The 21,930-nt window shown below is 43.5% G+C and overlaps 1 protein-coding gene across 1 annotated transcript; it reads left to right on the forward strand.

The window, feature by feature from the left end:
* The first annotated feature begins 874 nt into the window (after positions 1-874).
* LOC118559228 (NACHT, LRR and PYD domains-containing protein 14-like) lies at positions 875-18,888 on the forward strand. Its single transcript, XM_036129900.1, has 5 exons — positions 875-909; positions 6,699-6,902; positions 15,118-15,291; positions 17,788-17,958; positions 18,628-18,888. Exons 2-5 carry the CDS (start codon positions 6,721-6,723, stop codon positions 18,641-18,643), a joined length of 543 nt encoding a protein of 180 aa, XP_035985793.1. The 5' UTR covers positions 875-909; positions 6,699-6,720; the 3' UTR covers positions 18,644-18,888.
* Positions 18,889-21,930: the final 3,042 nt, after the last annotated feature.

Raw genomic sequence — 21,930 nt, forward strand, 5'->3', positions numbered from 1 at the left:
GGAGGACGTGTTGACCACAGAGCAAGAGGAGAGCTGCCCAACCATGACTGACATGTACTCTCACTTCCTGCTGGTCCAGACCAGGAGAAGAAGAACAATACCATGGAGGACATGGGAGGAGTCCACAGGAGCTGATGGGGCTGACAGGAAAGTTCTCCTGAAGCTGGGGAGGCTGGCGTTGGAACATCTGGAGAAAGAAACATCATGTTCTACCAAGAAGACCGCTGCAGGTGTCTGGTCATGGTCTGGATGTCACAGAGGCCTCGGTGTACTCAGGAGTTTGTACAGAGATCTTCAAGAGAGAGAGCGTGATCTTCCAGAAAGCAGTCTACTGCTTTGTTCATCTGAGCATTCAGGAGTTTTCTGGCTGCAGTCTACATGTTCCACTGCTTCACCAGCAGGAACACAAGGGTGCTGCAGAACTTCCTGGGATATTACACTAATTACTCATCTCTGGAGGACTTCCTGAAGAGAATCATGGATAAATCCCTCAGCAGTAAAAATGGCCACCTGGACCTGTTTGCTCGCTTCCTTCATGGCCTCTCTGTGGAGTCCAACCAGAGACTCTTAGGAGGCCTGCTGGGTCAGACAGAGAAGTCCAGGAACCATCCAGAGAGTCATTACCAACCTGAAGGAGATGAACACTGATGATGATATCTCTCCTGACAGAAGCATCAACATCTTTCACTGTCTGATGGAGATGAAGGACCCTCTCAGTTTCAGGAGATCCAACAGTTCCTTAAATCAGAGAACAGATCAAAGAAGCTCTCTTTGTTCCAGTGCTCAGCTCTGGGCTACATGCTGCAGATGTCAGAGGAGGTTCTCGATGAGTTGGACCTGGAGAAGTACAACACAAGAATCAGGACGACGGAGACTGGTTCCAGCTCTGAGGAACTGCAGAAAGGCTCGGTGAGTCCAGATGTCTTCATTGACTGATGCTGATTCAGCATTATTGCCGTCCGCTTTATTCTTCATTATTCAGTCGGTTCTGGACGTTTTCGGACCTTTAATTACTTCTTCCTTCATACTTTGGACTATTTCAACCATCAGATTTCTAAATCTTCAGCTCATTCAGGTCAGCTCTGCTGCAGCTTTTGGTATTTAGAGATTTTGATCTTTTAGAAAGATTCAATCATCCAGAGACACATTTTAAACTTTAAACAGCTCTTCACTCATTGGGCTGTTATCCATAATTCACCTCTTTAGAAAATCACCCTTTGGGTCAGGGCTATTGAACTGATGGTCTGTGGGCCACTTCTGGTCCGCTGGTGATGGTAATCTGGCCCCTAAATGACTTCTTTGTAAAAACTAAATAAATCAGAGAAGATCAGAAACATTGTGTGAAAAACAGCCCAGATGAGCGGCATGGTTGAACAGCCTTGGTTTGTCTGCTGTTCAGTTCCTAACCTCTAAGTAATAGGTTAGCTTTCATTGTTCTCTGAAACAGTCCACAACTATGTTTGTCTCCCAGTGTCTACGGCTGTCACTGACATCTTCAACTCTTGGAGTAAGCCCCCCCACTGTGTAAAGCCACATAGGTGAGCCCACAAGAAGAGACATTTGGCTTTATTTGCACTTCAACCATTGGTTAACAAACAGTTGTCTGAAGGCAGGCAGGTTTCTAAAGCTGACTGCAGAACAGAGGATGTCACTAAACAGATCAGACACGGAACTCATGGTGCAGAACTGTCTCTGTCTAAATCCGCCTCTCCAGCACCCCTACACCAAGAAACAGGAAAGGAACAACAGCTTTTTTTATTTTTATTTTAGTTGTAATATCCTTAGATTGATCAGACAGAATCAGACATACTTTAATAATCCCAGAGGGATAAATCAATAGTGTTGTTAATAATAGTCTCTGGGTTGGGGCCAAAGCGGTGGGGGTGGAGGGGTGGAGGGTGGTTAGCAGGGCTTTCCAGTCTTGTGGGGCCTAAAGAGCTCTGCTGCCCCCTAAGTGGAGAGCGGCATGAGGGGAAAAACAGAAAAGTAAAAACATTTAGCCTATGCCTGTAAATTCCCCCACCTCTTCAAAAAAGTGCAAAAAACACCTATTCTGTTCAAATCTACATTCCTATGAAAACAGGTTTTTCTTTGTTAACATTAAAAACAAGTAGGGGTCAAGCCTGCAGGTAAAGGATGATATAAATTTGTTACTGTCAACTGAGCGCATCAGGGGCCTGTGCATTTCAGAGAAGCAGATTAATTATGCAAAGCATTTGGGGATAAATAATATAGCATGCTGTAAAACTGGAATTAATCTAAATGATCAGAAATTAATAAAACTGGCTCATTTTTGGCAGAAATGTCATGAACTTCAGGCATTTTCCTTTAATCTGTGAATTTATTTTAAACATGTAAGATGTAGAAAAAAGCTTATACATATTTTCTCACGTTTCTTTTTCAGTTTTACATAAAGATGAAAGCATTTTCAAAACTCAGTCTTTCTTTGAATTAAACCTTTGAGTTCTGCTAATTACATTTATGATTTGATGCAGTAAAATGAATTCAAGCAGTATAAGGTCATTGTGATACTTTCTCCTTTTATACATGACTATCTGGATGTCCGGCCCCTGAGCTTTTGTCCTTCAGTAACTGTGGCCCCCTAAGCAGTTTAGCTGAATAGTCCAGCTTTACGGGGACGTTAACATTTATATTATCTGCATATTCTAATTGTATGATTGATAAAGAAGTTTATCTGCTCATTTCCTCCACAGTTTAGGGAAATTAATTAGTTTCAGATCCCTGGCGGGTTAAAAGTTAACCTCCTTTTGTAATGAACCAAAAGCTGGACCCAAGATTCACCACAACAGGTCAGTGACGTTCTAACAAAGTTTATTTAAAAAACAGGAGAAGCAGGCGTCGGCTCGGGGTTCGCGGCTCACGCTCACTGGCAGGAGCCTCCTGGAGGTAGAGGTAAAGGTTAGGACTCAGCACAACAGGTGAATGAGGAGAACTTTGCTCGGTAACTGACCTTATAATAAGGAGAGCCGAGCAGTTTGGACACGCTTCTCTGAAAGCTGGATCCGTCCACAGGCGAGCAAGGCTGGAGCCGTTGAGCGGCTGGGAGGCAGTCAGTCCCAACGGGGCTTTCAGAGAGATGTTTGTCCAAGGGCAATCCAGGTCCGGTAACGGGGAGTCCAGCAATCCAAACGAAGCACAGGAGGGGGAAAATCCGAGCGGGGGGTTCCAAATCCAAATCCGGTACACAAGAAGGCAGTCCAAGGGTAGGGGTTCAGGAGACAAGGGACCAGGCAGACAGACACAGGCTGGGAACAGGCAGGCTCAAAAAACAGGCAACAGGTCTGAGTTGGATATCAAACAGGCTTAGTCAATAACACTGGAAGGTTCTACCGTGAGGAAAGAGATGATCTGGCACTGGAGACTGAAACTGACTGGGCCTTTATACAGCTGGAGACAGGTGGAGCCAGTAAAGTTTAATGGCAGGGTGGAGAAAGACAGCTGCTGACAGAGAGACGGATCAGCTCCAGTGCCAGGATCATTACACCTTTTAGTGAGGATAAAAAAATATTAAGAAAAATTTTGAAGAATCATGAATAAAAGTGAAAACATTTACAAAGAATATTAACTAAAGAGGTGAGAAAGTGTTTGATGCTGTGTGACAATTAGTTTAATCATGATACAGATTTCTTCATCCAATGTAATTTATCTCCTTTGATCACTAGGAGCACATTTGTGGTTTTTGTACTATCAACCTATCAGAGCGCTTAAAGGCAGCGTCACACCTAGCAATGGGGTCAACCACACCTAGCAACGGGGTCAACCACACACCTAGCAACGGGACAGCCACACCTAGCAACGGGGTCAACCATACCTTGCAACGGGGTCAACCACACACCTAGCACATGGGTCAACAAACACCTCCTTCACTCAGATAAATCTCTTTGTCATTTCCTTCCTCAGAGCGGCTCTCAGCAGCATCTGAATCCCTCTGATGCTCAGACTCCTAGGTAGGAACCTTAGGCTAAGAAAGGAGCTTCTGAGAGACTCTGAGGATCTTTGTGAATACAGACGCTGGTTCTTAGAATTGATTATTTATCTCCATCGTCCGTCACCAACAGACTCCATCCATATTTCTGACGGACAAGGAGGAGGGTTCTCTGTCATGGCGTAGCTCCACGGAGCCTGTGGGAAATGCCCTTTAGACCAGAATGGCTTTTATTTGTGACGTAACAGAGAACACGGATTGAGGAGTATGTGTGAATGAAGCTCAGAAAGAATCAGAACAAACACCCACAAAACAAGAATGGCAGGAACGCAGTACAGCTTCCTCCAAATATTAAAAACAAGGTTATTAAAACATTTCATTTACTGTCCACTAAAATGTGTCATCATTTCTGCTCCTCCTCACCTACTCCTGCTATGAGCTGCTATTCATGTGATGATAGGACCCCTGACCTTAGAAAAACTGCTTCTTCTAAAGGTTTTTGTGGAACTCGTGGCCTTTATTCATTAGTAGGTGGACAGGAGGAGAGGCAGACAGAGAAGGGGAAGATGTGCAGTAAATGTCTGGGGAAATTGAACCCACAACCTCTGCTCCACCTCTGAGCCACTCGGCACCCTTTACTGAGTGTTCTTCAGTACTTCGCTCTGGATTATTCCTCCAGAATCATCCTCTGATTGTTGTTTCCTCTTGATTTAGTTCATTTAACCATTTTCACCTTTAGACTGATGGACCGAAGGTTGATTGATGGAAGACCTTTACACATTATACATGTTCTGCATAGGGACATTTTGTGAGTTCTGAAAAAAAGTATTCATCCTAAATTGTTCTGATGAATTAAATGTAAATGTGGCAGTAACGTAAAGCAGTGGTGTTAACGGAACTAAGAAAGCGTTCCATTTAGAGCGTAGTTGATCCGGTCTAAAGACACCAGGCTACAGACTTCAGCTGAGATGCGTTAGCGGCTTCTAAGAGCTACTGGATGATTTTGTGGAGTTGGATTTCATCATCCACCATGATTGATCATTTAATCATGTTTCAACCATTAGACTGATTGACTGAAGGTTGTAACTCGGAAAATAATAACTGATTACTGTGATCCTAATTAAAAAGGAAACCGTGATTTTATCAAGTTGCAGCAAACAGAAACAAGCAAAATTAAAGCCACCTCAGCAGCAGCACAGAAGCAGCAGCACAGCAGCAGCAGCATCAGAAGCAGCACAGCAGCAGCCTGTTGCTCTCCCACTCTGCTCTGATCTTCAGCAGCACCTTTCACATTGCTATAGCAGACTGCAGCTTTGGGCACCTGAACCAATAACACATAACACCACTAAGCCAAACACTGATGCTCACCCACACACAGAACATCAGCCATGGCCTTGTGAAAGAGGGGGCAAAGTGGAGCCTGGTAGCAGGTGGAGCTTACTTGAAGCTGAGCCGGCCTTCTCCTTTGCCTCCATCTGCAGGTGTGAGTAGCTTTAAATGCTCAGAGTGGCTCAGAGCTGATGGCTGGCTTTAAAAAACACAAGAGGCCTTTGCACACATGCTCTCATCCAGCACTACTGACTAGATAAAGGAGCTTATTTGCTGACTTTATGGGATCTAACATGTCAAAGCATTAGGACCACTTTCCTGTTAGTGGAACTTTAAAAAGAATTCAGAGTTCAAGAGTCCACATATAAAATACATAATAATGAATAAATAATGAATGGTGCATAAATCTTGAAAACATTGTCCACTAATCTACAATTTTAGTGTGTGGTGGCACAAGAGACTCAAGACATCTATCAATTTTAATATAATTATGTAGATATGATGATCATTATTATACTCAATGTTCATCATAGAATAACAATAAAATAAACCAAATGATTTTTAACTTGATAATTATTACACATTAACAAGCTGCAACCAGCTATGAATGGTTGTAACAGAAATCGTCTCTTGCAGCAATATATCAAGCTAAAACAGACTTTGTAGTAAATTAAATAGTGGTCCCTCCACTGCAGACAGTAGCAGGTAGAATGTACTTCAGCTATTATACCACTGAAGAAGTAAAGGTGCTAAACTAAGTCAGCCACTGGTAAACTCCTGCAGCGGAGAGCATGCTCTGAAGAAAATCTGCCTTATTGATGCAGTTTGTAGTAACACACTGTGTTCTATTGGAAGTAATGTAACATCGTTATCTGTTACATTAAGTCATGACTCGCTTTACTAAATGAAAACTGGAGCCTCCTGTTTTCTTTTTTAATACATAACCAGTAATTTTACCCAGTTTGGGTCACTTTCCAGTACAAGGAAGAGGCGTCACTTGTATGTATAGTTAGAGATGATTTGGAAGTGAGATGAAGCCAAAACAACCATAGTGTATTATCACTAGACTCACATATGTCTAGAGATAATCTGGTGATAATTGACATAGAGGAGACGGCCAAATGGCTATCATGGACATCCAGATAGATTTAGTCAGTTCTGTTGTTTTACTCTAGATGATCTTTCTTCATCTTTGTGGTTAAATGAAGCTTTTAACCAAAAGCAGAGACACATCAGCTCTGCAGTAGAACCAAGACCTGAAGAGACTGAAGAGATTCTCTGTGTGGGTCAACAGGACATTGATTGAAGAGCAGATGTTCATCTGATGATGACATCACTGTTTAGTCATCATCTTTTAGTCTGTTTATCAGTCTTTATTAGTCTGATTTAACTACAACTGATCTCATTCTTTCTCTCATCACAGACTAGTGGGCTGTAAGCTCTCAATGACTGAATGTGAAGTTGTGGCCTCAGCTCTGAAGTCCAACCCCTCCCTGACTGACCTGGAAATAGATCAGATCTATAATGACGCAGGAACCTATGATAGAAGGGGAGCCTTTGGAGACTCTGAGATGAAGCGTCTCTGTGAGATCCTGGAGACTCCATTCTGTAAAGTAAAGACGCTGATGTAGGTTTTATCTTTACTGCTACTTTACAACTTATTTTAGTTATTAATTTTGTTCTGACATTTTTCTTTACAGACAACCTGCTGTCCAAATGTTTTGCCTTGTCAATTATTTAGTTTCTTCTTTGATATTTTTTGTATTGAACATTTAACACTTAAAATGCTTTGGACTGGAGAACAAAAATTAGGAAAATAAGTCAAAATGATGTGATTATTGATGGAGATGTTTTAATTTGATTTGGGAAAGATTTAGATAACAAGATCAGATCATTTAGCTTTATTTTTCATGTCTTTGTCACATCTTTACATGAAACATTCATTTTGTTCCTCCAGAGTAGTGCCAGGATCACATTCATACACATAAACAAGTAAACTAAAAATAATAAAAACAGCATTATCTAAAAAAATGAAATGTCTGAGAAGAACAAAGAGAGAAAATGTAAACTAAATCAAAGTGACGGCACCAGCAGGTCGCATGTTCTCCCTGTGCATGCGTAGTGTGCTCCTGTTGCTGTTTTAAGAGCTCTTTTAACTCATTAACCTCTGTTTGAGTGGGGCTAGCAATAGCTGGTGACCCACCACGCACAGCAAACTGAAAAGCTGGGTGCTGAAGGCAGAGAGTTACTACTCCGGCCCCGCATACTAGCTGGCAAACCCTCCAATTCCCACCTCATTGCCTCACCCTCTGACCTCAAGCAGTGTTGCTGCCGGTTTCAGACGAACGTACTGTTTTAGCGCACGACGAAGTGCACCATCAAGGACATATTCTATAAACTGATCACGCAAGAGAACTTCAGCGTTTGGCATGTCCCTAGGGGCCTGTACTTTTACTTTCTCCATGAGGCTCATCAAAGCAAGGGAGAACTCTTGCAATGTTTCCCCATCCAATTGCTTTCTGGAGAAAAAGGGCCTCCTGTAATGCAACATGCGACTCATTACATCCATAAAGCTCCTTGAGGATAGAAATGATTTTAGCCGGATCCCCTTGTTCCTGACTAGAGCGATATTTGACCTCATCCCTAGCCCTCTCCTTCTAAATGGTCATACAAAAAGAAGGCCTGATCTACTGCTGACAAATTTCGTGCCCGCATACACGCCTGCACCTCCTCAACCCACTCGCTCACACTAATCCCCACCCGTCCCCTAAACATAGGACACTTACGATCGCGTGGAACAAACACTAACCTGTCCGTTATTTGGGCGGTGGGGGGGTGCAGAAGCTGAAGACGGCCCGGCACTGGAGCTAGATGTGGAAGGTGAACGCTCTGCACGCAGCTTCTCATTGTCAGCCTTTAATTGAGCAACCAGGGTCTTCAATTCCAGTAGCTCTTCCTCCATTACTACAAATGACCAGCTCAAAATAAATGAACCGCAGCCGTTTGTCCTTAACACACCAAAAAAATATCAATACTTGAACATAAATGTCACAAAATGCAATAATAGTGAAAGAGTCTCAGCCTCAAAACTGTAAAAAAAAACATCCTGTCAACAACGCCAAAATGTGGCGGGAGCAGTGTGATAATTGGGAACTTAAGTTAAAAGACACTATTTTAATAATTGGTTACAACAACTCCGCTAAAAAGTTACCTTTAAAGCACACAGACCCACTACAGATGAGGCTTGAGACACTCTCACAATGTAACAATTTATTTATTCTGCAATTGTTTGTTAATCGAAAATACTAGTCTAAAAACCACTCACACATTAAAAGTCAGTGTTAGCGCAACTCAGGGATGGGGGTGCAATTTGGGGTAGTGTCCTAAAAGAAAAGAAACACAGCAAACGAAACAAGGCAAAACAAAAGAAAATCGTGCACCAAACCAAAAAGGAGTACCACCACCCGGAAAGTCCACCACCAACACCACGAGCTGGCCGTTCCTATCACAAAAAAAATAGAAGAGAGACATGCAAATTACAAACAATACAATTATGCAGTTCAGCCCACAATCAAGCAGCAATAGTCCAAATTAAGAGTCGTCCAGGGAGAAACCGATCCGCCGTAGCAGACGCCACTCAGAGCGGCAGTAGAAAATTAGTCCGAGCTGATCACCAATCAGCCCAAATCAGCCACACTGGACGAGTGGTAGGAGCCAACTTATACGCCGACCAGGACGGCGGGCCTACAGCCAGCACCAGGACGACAGGTAGGCAGCCGACAGATTATCCAGTTGACAGGCGGACCGTCGGTCGAGGACAACCAGAACAGCGGGCAAACAGCCGGCCAAGGACAAACGGCAGCGGCTATCAAAAATAAATGTTAGAAATGGAATCTAAAAGCATCCAAACTTCAGCACTTCACCTACCGCTGAGTTCTCTATGTAGTGCCTCTAAAAGGAAGGAGGAAACGTAGAACTTGTACAGGCGGCGGCGATCAGAGCGTCGTTAGCGCATCATTTGCGCGCATGCATTAATTTGCAGCTGTTATACAGAAAATGTAAATAAATCACAAGTAATAAGTTTGCTTGAGAGAGGTGAAGCCTGCCTTACCTAGCGTGCAGCACCAACCAACACCGAGGTCTGAACCGGAAGGAAAACAACGTCATGTCAACCAGGTAGGGGAGGGTCCTTTATATACAGGCAGCCAGCACCACAACCAATTAGATTAGGCACTTGTGTGGTGCGTTCAAAGGCCACAGGCATACTGCCACAGTAGGTTCTCTCTGGGTACTCCCGCCTTCCTCCCACAGTCCTAAAAACATGACTGTTAGCTTAACTGGCCTCTCTAAATTCTCCTTAGGTGTGAGTGTGTGTGTGAATGGTTGGTTGTCCTGTCTGTCTCTGTGTTGTCCTGTGATAGGCTGCTTACCTGTCCAGGTGAACCCCGCCTCTCAGCCGCTGACAGCTGCAGATAGACACCAGCAGCCCTCAGGACCCCAGCAGGGATAAGCCTGTTGGAAAATGGTTGGATGGACGGCACCAGCAGGTTCCAGCAGCTCAGCTTTGTCCTGAAGCTGCTGTTCTGTTGGTGCGGCTCAGAGAGGAACCGTCCTCTTCAGTCTGACAGCTCAATCAGACAGAACCAGAACCAGGACCCAGCAGTGTGGCTATTAAACTACAGCACAATATTGAAAAGTAAAAAGCTCTACTGCAGCAGACGCTCTCTGGACTCAGCGGTACCGTTCAGCAACAAGCCAACAAGTTTGAGCACCAAGAAGGAAACCAAAGAAAAACTGAAGAATCATCATTTCTATTAGTCTGCAGACCATTTCTGCCTGGCAGACCATGATCCAGAGGAACATCTGGCTCCAGCTGTTCTCCTCCATCCTCCTCCTCCCAGGATGTGAAAAAGGAGGTGCTGGGAGCCCCATCAGCCCGGATGCTCTGTTGGCTCCTCACTTTAAATCGGCGCTGGAGAAGATCCAGAAGAACGCCGAGGAGTCAGAGACGCTTCAGGACCTGGTGAGGCCTTGCTCTGGGCCGACGTCTCTCACTGGTCTGCCGGCTGCTTGGACCACCGTGGCCAGGAGGTCAGGAGTTCAGGCGCTCCACGGCTCCTGGACCCTCCCTCTGTTCCTCCTTCAGCCTCCTCCTCCATCAGCCCCCTCCTCCATCAGCCTCCTCCTCCATCAGCCGCCTCCTCCATCAGCCTCCTCCTCCTTCTCTTCTCCTCCTTCTCTCCTTCTCCTCTCCTTCTCTCCATCTCTCCTCCTTCTCCTCTCCTCCTTCTTTCCTCCTTCTCTCCTCCTCCATGGGGTTCTATTCCCTGTATTTACTGGTTCTGATCACAGAGAGACGGTTCCACATGCTGGCAGTCAGACAGCTGCTGGAGAACGTTCACCAGAACCACTGGTTCTCCTCCATAGATCTGAAGGACTACTTCCATGTTCCATCATCCCCAAACACAGGAAGTATCTGCGCTTCTCCTTCCAGGGGATTCCCTGTCACTACAACCTGCCGTTGGGTTCCTCTGTGGTTCCACGCACGTTCTCCAGATGCCGCTGTGCTCTGCAGGGATGAGAATCCTCTTTTATGTGGACCACCTGCTCTTGCTGGCTACGTCCAGAGAGGAAGCGGCGGTGCAGACCAGAGCTCTGGCTCCACAGCTGACAGAACTGGGTTCTCCATAAAGTGGTAAAAGGATCTGTTCTCCATCCCAGCTGCTAGTTTCTGTGGGCTGGAGCTAAACTGGGCCACCATGAGAGCCCAGAGCAGACGCTGTCAGTGCTGCTCCGCCAGGTCACACCTCCACACAGTGACAGCTCTGTCCGTCATGCGGCTGCTGGGGATGACGTCAGCAGCCCACCTGCTGGTTCCGCTGGCTCTGCTTCATATGAGGCTCCTCCCTGCAGAGATGCTTCACCCGCCTGTGCATAGACCCTGTGGCCAGAGGAGGCAGCGGATGACTGCAGTCCCTCCGTCAGTGGGAGCCCACCTGGCCCACTGGGGAAACCCCCCCACTGTGTCAGAGGGAGTTGCCCTCAGCAGACCTACGTCACACGTCCCGGTGTTCACAGACGCTGTCAGGCTGGGAGGAACGTGTCTGTCCCAGGTAGTGGCGGAGAAGTGGCCAGACCACATGTCTCTCCACATAAAGGTGCTGAAGCTGACTCAGCATTTTGCTCCTCTGCTGCGGCGGGACCAGCAGCTTCTGATCCACACCGACAACAGGGTCACAGCAGCGGCATAAAGGGGGCGTGGCTCAGCTCAGCTGCTGAAGGTGGCCAGACGGCTGCTGTGTTGGAAACGCACCAATCTGCTCTCCATCAGAGCAGTTTACATCCCCGCTGTCCTGAACAGAGGAGCGCACATCATGTCCAGAGGGAGACTGGACCCTCCATCACCACCTGATCTCTCAGATCTGGAGCAGGTTCTGCAGGCCAGCAGTGGACCTGTTCTCCACACCAGAGAACGCTCAGTGTCTGCTGTGGTTCTCCCTGAGCCTGAAGGAGGATCCTCCTCTAGGAGTGGACGCCTTTGCTCATCCAGGGCAAAGACACACAAGCTCTAGTTAGGAAGACACCAGGAAAAGATGCAGTTTGTTATATAATGCTTAAACATTTAAATGATAGATCTCTGGCTGTTATTTTAAAACTGTTTAATCTGATGTGGGAGACAGGGATTATTCCTGCAGCATGGAAACAGTCAGTTATAATTCCTGTGTTGAAGCAGATAAGAATGCAGCAGAGCCTTCAAACTATAGGCCTATAGCTCTGACATCTCAATTAGGGAAAACAATGGAGAGAATTGTAACAGAATATCATTTTTTCTAGAAAGTAAACATTTATTCTGTCCTTTTCAAAGTGGTTTTGGTAAAGGGAGAAATACAATGGATGCGGTTCTGTGCCTGGAGTCAGAAGTAAGGAAAGCTCAAACAAATAAAGAAATAGTGAAATCTGTGTTCTTTGACATAGAAAAGGTGGATGAGATGTTATGGAAAGAGGAATTGTTGATTAAATTAGAAAAACTTGGCATAAGTGGTCAGATTTCTAACTGGGTTTTAGATTTTCTGTTTGGTAGAGAAATAGAAGTTAGAGTTGGGGCTGCTTTCTCTACTACATATATTGTTGAGAATGGTAGCCCACAAGGCAGTGTGTGTAGCCCAATTCTGTTTAATATTATGATAAATGACATTTCTGATGAGATAGATGGTAGTATAGGGAAATCTTTATTTGCAGATGATGGGGCTCTGTGGGTGAGGGTCAGAATATGATATATTTGCAGAAAAATTTGCAGGAGGCCATTTTGAAAGTGGAAGGTTGGTAAATAAATATGGATTTAGAATATCAGCTGCAAAGTCCCAAGTTATTTGTTTTTATAGAAGACATGAGGAAGTTAATTTAAATCTTTATAATCAGAAGCTTGAACAAGTGAATAAAGTGAGTTTTTTAGGGGTCATCTTTGATGAAAAGTTAACCTGGAAACATCAGATAGAATTAGTTCAAAATAAATGTAAAAAGTGAATAATTTGTTGAGATGTGTTTCTGGACAGGAATGGGGAGCGTCAAGAAGTGCTGTTGGCAGGTTATCAGGCTGTCATGAGATCTTCCTTGGATTATGGGTGTATAGCATATATGGCAGCTGCTAACAGTCATTGGAGAAAACTTGATAGTGAACAAACACAAGGGTTACCAATATGTTGTGGAGCTTTCAGATCATCTCCTTTAGCTGCTTTGCAAGTTAAACTGGTGAGCTTCCTTTAAGCTTGAGAAGATTGAAGCTAATGTATGTGTACTGGGGAAATCTACAGGGACATAATTATGGTCATCCAATTAAGGCTGTGCTGCAGGAATGTTGGGAACATCATAAATCTGATTGTAACAGCTTTGGATGGATTGGGGACATAAAAGCTCCAGATTTGGCTTTGGTGCTTTTATGTCCCCAATACACCTTAAATTGGTTGCCATCTTACCATTTGCCAATAAAAAACAAAAACAAAAGAAGACTTTTGACTTTTAACACAAAGTTCAAACAATTAACCAATTTAGTTAAAAACAAGTGTCATTTCCATAAAATACTTAATTCAGGAGCTTGTTAAATTGAGGTTCTCCTCCCTCAGACACTTCACATAAAATCTTGTTAAAACTCCACAACTGCATAAAATCCTCCATGTTCTGCGTGGCTCTGTGGAAGTGAATCTCCAGCCTAATCCTGGCTTTAACGTTGCACTTCCACAGAGCCACAGCATCAAGATGATGTCCTCCCTGCAGTCTGTCTCTACTGGACAAATAAATGGCCATCTTTGCTTCACTGATTAAAAAGTTTAAAAGTCTGGCCCTTGGCTTACTACTTTTATTTTGACACACTCCTCCAATAAATAAAGAAGTTGTAAAAACTGTGCCAAAAAGACTAAAAACATTTGTTAAAAGGCTAAAAACGGTCTTTAGTCTAATGCAGTCCATAAAAACATGAAAAACATTTTCACAGACTGCAGAAAGGACACTGGTTTAAAACCGCCCAATTAATAATAGATAAAAACCAGTTTGTGGCGATGGCACCATGTAAAATCCTCCATTGGAGATCAGCAGTTCTTTTTTTAACTGGAGGCTTATATAAAGTCCTCCCCTGGGGTGCTCCTCCAGCAAGTTTATCAGTCCATAGACAGACTGCGCGGTTCTGGAGGTGTCTTTGAGTCATTACTTTAGAGCAGACTCCATAAACAGTTTTCTGGTCCATAGTGAATAAACCATCTTCTGTGGGTCCAGGCTGGAGAGCAGAGGTCCACTTTGCTCCAGGAAACCAGGATCCAGGATCAGACCAGGAAAGGAGTCCATCGGGTCTGGTTGGCTCTGTCCCTCACAGCAGTCACAGAGCAGAGCGTTTCTGTTAGCATTAATATTCATCTGGACCGAGGTTCCTTTTTAGTTTATTATTTGCTCTTTGAGTGAAGCCACCACTGAGTTTGGTCTCCATGTTCACAAGCATAGAAACTGGCCTGCAACGTAGGGATAGCTTGGGTTTTACTGGCTTTAGCTTTAATTAAAAAGCATTTAAGCAAATATTATTGAACTGGGATCTCAGATTGACACCCTGAGGGTTTTTATTTTGCTGTTGTATGCAGAGATGTGCTTGTTACTTGTCTTTATTTAAAGGTCCTAAAGTACATTTATTTTATTCACCTTTTTAGGGGGGGGGGGGGGTGGGTTGTTAACACTTTATAACATATGTCAAATGGTGATTTAGTCTGTGCCTCATTATTCCAGTGTTCAGTGTTTAGTGCTAAAACCTAATACCATGCATAGATCTGTAGTCCATGTTTGCACTGCAAGTTTGCTGGTTCAAATCCCACAGGGTCCTGTCCTGGGTCCCTGAGCAAGACCCTTAGAGCCAGAATGGTCCGGGGCGCCACCCAGTGGCAGGCCACTGCTCCCTGGGGGACGGGTTAAATGCAGACACCAGAGCCATCAGACATAAATATCCAGCAGCAGCAAGTGATCAGGGATGGATTTATGTTCAATTAGAGTTTATTGTTGGCTGGTAATCTCCAAGCTCTAGTGCCCCCCAACCCTAACCCCAGAACATCATCATCACCAGCCGCCACTGCTGAGAACCACACCTTGATCTGGACCTTCACACATCATGATAACATGTTCTGGTTCTGCTGGCTTTAACTCTTTAAATCAGTTCTACTGGATCACATATCAGACATCAGTTCATCATGTTTCTGGGACTTTTACATTCAGGGACATTTATTTTCTACATTTGCTCATTTATTTGTTCATGTTTCAGTTTTAACCTGCATCCTGGTGGCTTCGGCTCACATCATTGATTCTTTATTCAGATTGTGGAGCTGCAGTTTGTCAGAGATCAGCTGTGATCATCTGGCATTGGCGCTGAAGTCCAACCCGTCCCATCTGATAGAACTGGACCTGAGAGGAAACAACCTGAAAGACTCTGGAGTGAAGGAGCTCTGTGGTTTCCTCCAGACTCCCCTCTGCAAACTACAGACACTGAGGTCAGACTCCATGTTTTAGTTCTGATATTTGTGATGTGAAAGTTGTGTTGACACTAAACTGCAGACATCTGGCTGATATTCTACTGATCCACACTGAGGATCTTCATGGTAAAGTCTGGTTTCTTCTTCACTGCTTTGCTTCAGTTAAACTTTCTTTCTTTTTCTAACTTCCTGTCAGGATTTATTCAATAATCAGCAGAAAACATCAAAACAATGAGCTGAATTTCAGTTTAGAATTGCAGCTTTTATCCAGAACTGTGGAAGAGAGAAGAAATAAAATAGTGATGTTTCATTTCTTTGAAGGTTTTTAATCTCTTTAAACCTTCATCAGGTCAGTTTTTCTCCATTTTCTACAGGATGATTTTAAAATAATTTAATAAGTGGATGTAATTGAGCTGAATTTTTTTTTAGATCTTCTATTGTAATAAATCTTTGCTGAGTTTGTTCCTGGACTTGGAGCCAGTTTTTAATGTTGTCTCTCTGTGTAACTGAGTCTGAGCCCTGATCTCAGGTCAGAAGCGGACAGCATTGGGACCCCCAGTGTGTATAAATGCCCCTCATGTGAAGCGGCTCAGAGGGGATTCAAGCCAGTTTAGAAAAGTCAATTTCAGCTCCTGGAATCTGTCTGACAGGAACAAATCTAGAATCCCTGATTGATACTTCAGCACTTTTAGAAGCTCTGCAAGGATTTTACTGACTAAAATACTCAGACACAACAGACACAGTACCAGGTTCTGCTTCTGGGAGCTTCAGCTCCTAAAGTCAGTTTACATGAAATATTATCCATGACATCATGTTTTTATGGCTGTGGAATCATTAAAATAGTTCATTTATCTGCATTAATCTCCATTTGTTCATATTTGCTCAACAGTTGCTGTTGACTTGTTTGTTTTTTGTGAAACTTGAATAATTTGGCTGCAGAAGCTGAGTTTGTATTGATGGAGCTGCTGGTGGAGCTGACAGAGGTGAAGAGCTGACGTCAGCAGGGCTGTCATTTAGAAAGCTTGCTGACACTAAATGGAGCTGAAATGTGCGTACGCCACTTTCCACCAGAAGTTAGGATCTCTAAAAATGAACTTGAGGGGAAAATGTATGGTCCTCATGCCAGCTCTGACCCAGGTGTATGCTCATTTTGGAGACGGGGAAACTGGAGACGCAGATGGTGAAGTGGTGAATTACAGCCAACCTGCATGAGGATTCCTCTCAGACGTTCACTTTCACTCCATATCAGACTTTAATCAGAGATCATCTTGATCAGAAGCATTAAAACCTCAGAATTATTCATTCTGCTGCTGGAGACTCTTAAATCCATCTGGGACATTACAGATAAATCTAAATGCCCATAAGCCATCTTAAATCTTAAATCAAAGTCTGCTAACATCTTCTCTGGGTTTTCTACCTTCGCATTCCTCTCTCCAATCATCACCAGGGTGACGTGTTCCACAGATTATTGTGACCAGGTGAGCAGCAATCCCTTTAATTGCTGCAAACAGTCAAACACACTCGTGCGTAATACTGCTGGCTGGATGCATTGGCACTGCTGGAAGACCGTGCAGATGGAGAATTGAGGAAACGCGCTTTCAGGAATTAAAGATTTCCTGGCCAATAATGAGGACTGGCCAATATCCTGCTTCTGACTCCCAGCATGCATTGTGCTGTTCCCCACAGGGGAAAGTGGCTCCACCTCCCTGTGAGGAGCTGAAAGGCAGCTCTCCAACCCCCAGAGAGCAGAGAAGGAGGCTTTCTGCTCACACCCAGGCAGTGCTCACCTTTTTAGGGGGGGGGGGGACCTCTCTCCTCTGAATGTGGATCTGAACCCACAGCCACAGGGGAATTTCAACACAGAGCACAGTGTGGTTTACTTTTTAACAACTTATTTTAACAGCTTCTTAACAACTTGTTTTAATGTGGACAAAATCTGAGCTTTTACCTCTGATTTCCACTTTTAATAAACGCCTCTCTGGGAAATTTTCCCAACGTTTCTTTGCTTATTCTCCGTGGCTGCCATGTCATCATAATGAAGAAATGATCAGCTGACACATTTTCTACACATTAACATTGATGAGGTGCTTTGCATCGACAGTTTCTGCTTGAATCTGGGCGTGTAGAGGGCAGAACCTGAGCCAGAACCTGGTACCAAATGTATCGCTACAGCTGGGATCTAGAAAGGAAAATGGCTGCTGCTGTGCCTGAGCATGCTTTGATACATCTGAATATTTTTGCCATTCTCCATTTTCTTTTTCTTGGTGTTCACTTTTTGTACGGCTTCCACACAAAGTTTCTAAATGAGAGCCAAGACTGTAAAAACTGCTAAAGAAGTTTTAACTATTGAAAGTTCTGATATTGTTGATTGTTGAAGAGCTGAAGTCAGCAGGTCTTTATTGAAGCAGCAGCTTGTTGTCATTAATATTAATGAGAGTTCTTTAACTGGATCTGTTGGACTGTTAGAACCTGCATCCTGGGGGCTTCGGCTCACATCTTTTATTCTTTATTCAGATTGTGGAGCTGCAGTTTGTCAAAGATCAGCTGTGAATATCTGGCATCGGCGCTGAAGTCCAACCCATCCCATCTGACAGAACTGAACCTGAGCTACAACAATCTGAAGGAGTCAGATGTTCAGCAGCTGCAGGATCTTGTAAAGAGTCCAGACTACAAACTGGAATCTCTGTAAGTAGATGGTTGGAGTGAGTCCAGCTGCAGTCAGAAAAACTGTTCTGAACCCAGTTGGTACCAAAGCAAAGATCCAGTGTTTCCAGTAAAGCTGCAGCTTCTCAGTGGGAGGAGAATAGTGACAGGCTTCCTGATTGGACACAAAGACAACAATGAGCCAATCAGAGGAGCCAGCAGCTTGTTGTGTTCCTGTCTTTGTGTCCATGTGAAGATGACTGTTGTTGTTGTGTTCATGTCTCCAGGAAATGCAGCTGGATTCCAGCTGACAGCCTTCCACAATGTCTAGAGACAGTGGTCCTCATTCATCAAGCTGTGGGGCATCAGATCTGATCTCAGACTCTTTGTTCTCTCATTTCAGCAGCAAACAGCTGATCAGTTTCATCATAGTCACAGCTCTGAGATCAGTCTGACTGCAGCCTGCAAATCACTGATTTCACAGCCCATCATTACATTTAGTCACCATGTGGTCTTTCTACAGCGCAGAAGCTCTGGTGAAGTCCACTCAGCACATCTTTCTTTCACTAGTTTAATCCAGATGTGTTCAGGGACAGCCTCCATGTTTCTTAGTCAGCTGATGTTTCACAAACAGATGAGATGTTCATGTTCAGCTTCCAGAGGCTGGAAACACTCACTGATCTCCTCTGTTGCTCCTTCTTCTCTCTGCAGGTTGTGGAGGTCCTGATGATCTTAGTGGAGGAGAGAAGCTGAGCTGTCCTGATGATCCAGGGGTTGAAGCTGCAGCAGTTTGAGTTTAAAGAGACTCTGACTGGATCCTGATGATAAACTCTGACCTTTGAGATGTTGATCCTGTTTATCTGATCATGTCTGTCATTTAGTGTCTGATATTGTTTGTCTCTGTGGACCAATGAGGATCAAATGAAAACTAAGCTGCATTTAGTGGCTCCATGGAGTTTTGATCTGAATCTGATGAAACTGCAAAGTTGATCTTTTTTCTCTCTGCTTCATTTTCAGCCTGTAACCCAGAAATCTGAAATAAAGCTCAACTCTAAAGTTTTCAGGTTGCATGTTTGCTTCATTGTGATGCAGTTTCTGCAGGTTTTTCAGCATATTTTAGATGTTTTCTGCTAATGTTTGGGCAGCTCTGGTCCTTTTATCTGTTGCTGCAAACAGATCAGTGAGTAAATGATGGTTTCTTCAATCAGAGGATGAAGCCTTTCTTCATGATTTTACATCAAATCTTTTTATTTCCTTCTTTCTGAAGGTAAAATCTCAAAGTGAGTAAAGATAAAGTTTGATCTGCTCCAGCTTCTCCTTCGGTGAGCATGGATACACTTTCTGCAGTAGCTCAGAGACTTTCAGATCTTCTTTGGAGGATTGTCTCTGTTCTTCCTGCAGAACGGTTCTGGTTCTGTTGGATCTGAGGCTCATCATGCAGCTCTGCTCTGCTGAGGTCAGAACATAGATTTTAATCCTGTTTAGGGACTGTGGGGGTAAAACCTTCACCTGCAGCTCTTCATGAAGTCCGACGTGGACGTTGGAGAAGGAAAAGAGATTTTCTCTTTTGATCAGAAATTCAAATATGAATCATTTCCTTTTTTCTCGTTTCCTGGACATTTCAGACGGACCAGAACCAGAAGCTGCTGTACAGAACCTGGATCCTCAGATCGTCTCCCTGTTACATAAATAACTTTAGAACCTGAGAAAGACGACATCTGGCATCCCAGCAGACAGGCAGAAAGATAGAAAATCATTTTTAGATGTGTTGAATTTTAAAGTTAAAGTTGGGTTAAAATGAGGAAATATTAAAATGATTCATGCATCAAACAGGGATTACTAGATTTAGTCAGAACTGAGTTTAAAAGTTATCTGGATTCGTTGGTTCAGTTTTTAGCTTTCAAACATCCATTAGAACCAAAGATCAGCAGGTGGTGTCTCACTTGATTCCCACTAAAAATCCCTGAGTGGAAATGAAAAGCTGGACTGTCAGTGTGGTTCAGTCAGAGCAGCTTTAGAGACCATTCATCTGATGGCTTAAAGCCTTTAAGCCAAGCCAATAATGACCCTAACGACTCCTCGTTACAGAGGAGTGGACCAGTTTTGGTCCAATCTGCTGGCCTAATGGCTTTAACGACCGCCCATTACTAAGGAGTGGTCCTGTTTTGGTTGAATTTGCATGTTATCTAAGCCATTACAAGGCCTTTGTTTGCCAATGGTATAAAGCGTGTTACTCCACATTACTCCAGACTTTTTGAATTGAGAAAGTTTCCTGGAGAGGAAGCGAAACGTCTTCAACTACGGAAAACAAGTCCAGTAGCTTTATTTTTTACCTTTTTTGGAATGACCATGACCTGGATGACTGAGAATCTTCACCAGCGAACCTTAGAGGAACATTTCTCTGTTCATTTGTTCTGAAACATTTGTTCTCTGGATGTTTCCTCTGGTTTCCAGCCTTCATTCTGTCTCCATCAGGATAGAAGACCAGCAGGTGACGCTGCTGAGCAGCTTCAGCTTTCTATAGAGCCACATTAGCAGAACCTTAAATGGATCCAAATTGTTAGGCCAGATCCAGGCAGCCTTTGTGTTCTGTACATGATCTGGGATGAAGAGAAAATCTCGGAGCACATTGTTGGAAACTGTGGCACAAAGAATGGAGTGAATCATTTCTTCATGTGCAGGTATGTACTTAGGATGAAACATCTGCTACAATTTGGCTAAATAGTTTTAGTCCCAGCAAATAAAAAATAAGCTGAGACAGCAGTTTGTCCATAAACATGAAATGCTGCTACAGCCATGGAGAAACCTTTAGGAAGAGCTTCTCTGGTTTTCTAATCAAAACAATACAGTGAGTTATTATTATTAACAGAAATATTGAGTCAAACATTCAGGAAGATGCTCACATGCATCTGTGAGAAAAGTTCCCACGCAGCGTCGTCTATGAAACATTCAAAGAAAAGTAGGATTAATGAGGATGACATCAAGGAATAGAAGGGAAGAAACAGTAATGTCAAGATTACGTTTTGGACATACAGGGTTAAATAGCACATTATTTAAAATGGGGATTCATGATACAGGAAAGTGTGATTTTTGTTTTGTTGAAGAAACAGTGGAGCACGTTATATTATTTTGTAGTAAATATCATATTGAGAGAAATGAATTGGTAAATAGATTACAAAACAGTAAATTAAAGTTAAACATAAAATATCTTTTAGATATGAACACCAAATCAGAGGGTTATTCTTTATTATTAAGATATCTTAAAAAGACTAATTTGATAAAACGGATTTAGTTTATTTATTTATTTATTTATTTATTTTTTAATTTTTTTATTTATTTTTTTTTTTTTTTTTTTTATTATTTATAGTAGTAGGATATTAGAGTAGGTCATCCCGATTCACACTCCATTTCAGTCGGTGGCGGTAATGCACCAAAAGTTGTTTGCCAACCGCCATAAAACAATAGAAGAAGAAGAAGAAGAAGAGGCCAGAAGCGGGAATGTTGGTGAGGCTGGAAGAGAGCAGCAGCTGCTGCAGGTGATGAAGTCTGGAAAGAAGTCCAGCAGCTGGAGGCACAGCGGAGAAACTGGAGGGAAGCAGGAGCTCAAAGAGCGGCAGGACGCAGCAGAGGAGACACCAATGATGGGGGATGTTTTCCAGCCCAGAGTTCTGCTGCACCCATCAGGTTTGGAGATTTCCTTCTTCATGCTAACTGTGTGGATGGAGCTAAAGTTTAGGAGCCGTTTTCAGCAGCTGATGGATTCCTCCTCTTCATCACAACTCGTTGCAGGGTTTCCCCCAGAAAACTGGCTAAGCCTGCAGCTCTGCTTAGGAGGTGCTAATGCTAGTTTAGCATGTAGCATAGGAGGTACTAATGCTAGCTTAGCACGTAGCACCGTTCAGTATCAAGTTTTTCTTTGTGCTTGGAAAAATTCCTCCGAAAAACGCTTTTCTGTTTATCTTGTTTAGAAAGATGGTCATATGTTTTCTTCTGGCTGTTTCTCTATGGAGGACC

This window comes from Fundulus heteroclitus, unplaced genomic scaffold, assembly GCF_011125445.2.
Source record: "Fundulus heteroclitus isolate FHET01 unplaced genomic scaffold, MU-UCD_Fhet_4.1 scaffold_248, whole genome shotgun sequence".
Taxonomy (NCBI): domain Eukaryota; kingdom Metazoa; phylum Chordata; class Actinopteri; order Cyprinodontiformes; family Fundulidae; genus Fundulus; species Fundulus heteroclitus.

Excerpts from the sequence above, each read along its gene's own strand:
- LOC118559228 (XM_036129900.1), top strand. The coding sequence starts at position 6,721 with ATGACTGAATGTGAAGTTGTGGCCTCAGCTCTGAAGTCCAACCCCTCC. Across the intron at positions 6,903-15,117 it reads TGTAAAGTAAAGACGCTGAT|ATTGTGGAGCTGCAGTTTGT; the intron begins GTAGGTTTTATC and ends TTCTTTATTCAG. Across the intron at positions 15,292-17,787 it reads TGCAAACTACAGACACTGAG|ATTGTGGAGCTGCAGTTTGT; the intron begins GTCAGACTCCAT and ends TTCTTTATTCAG.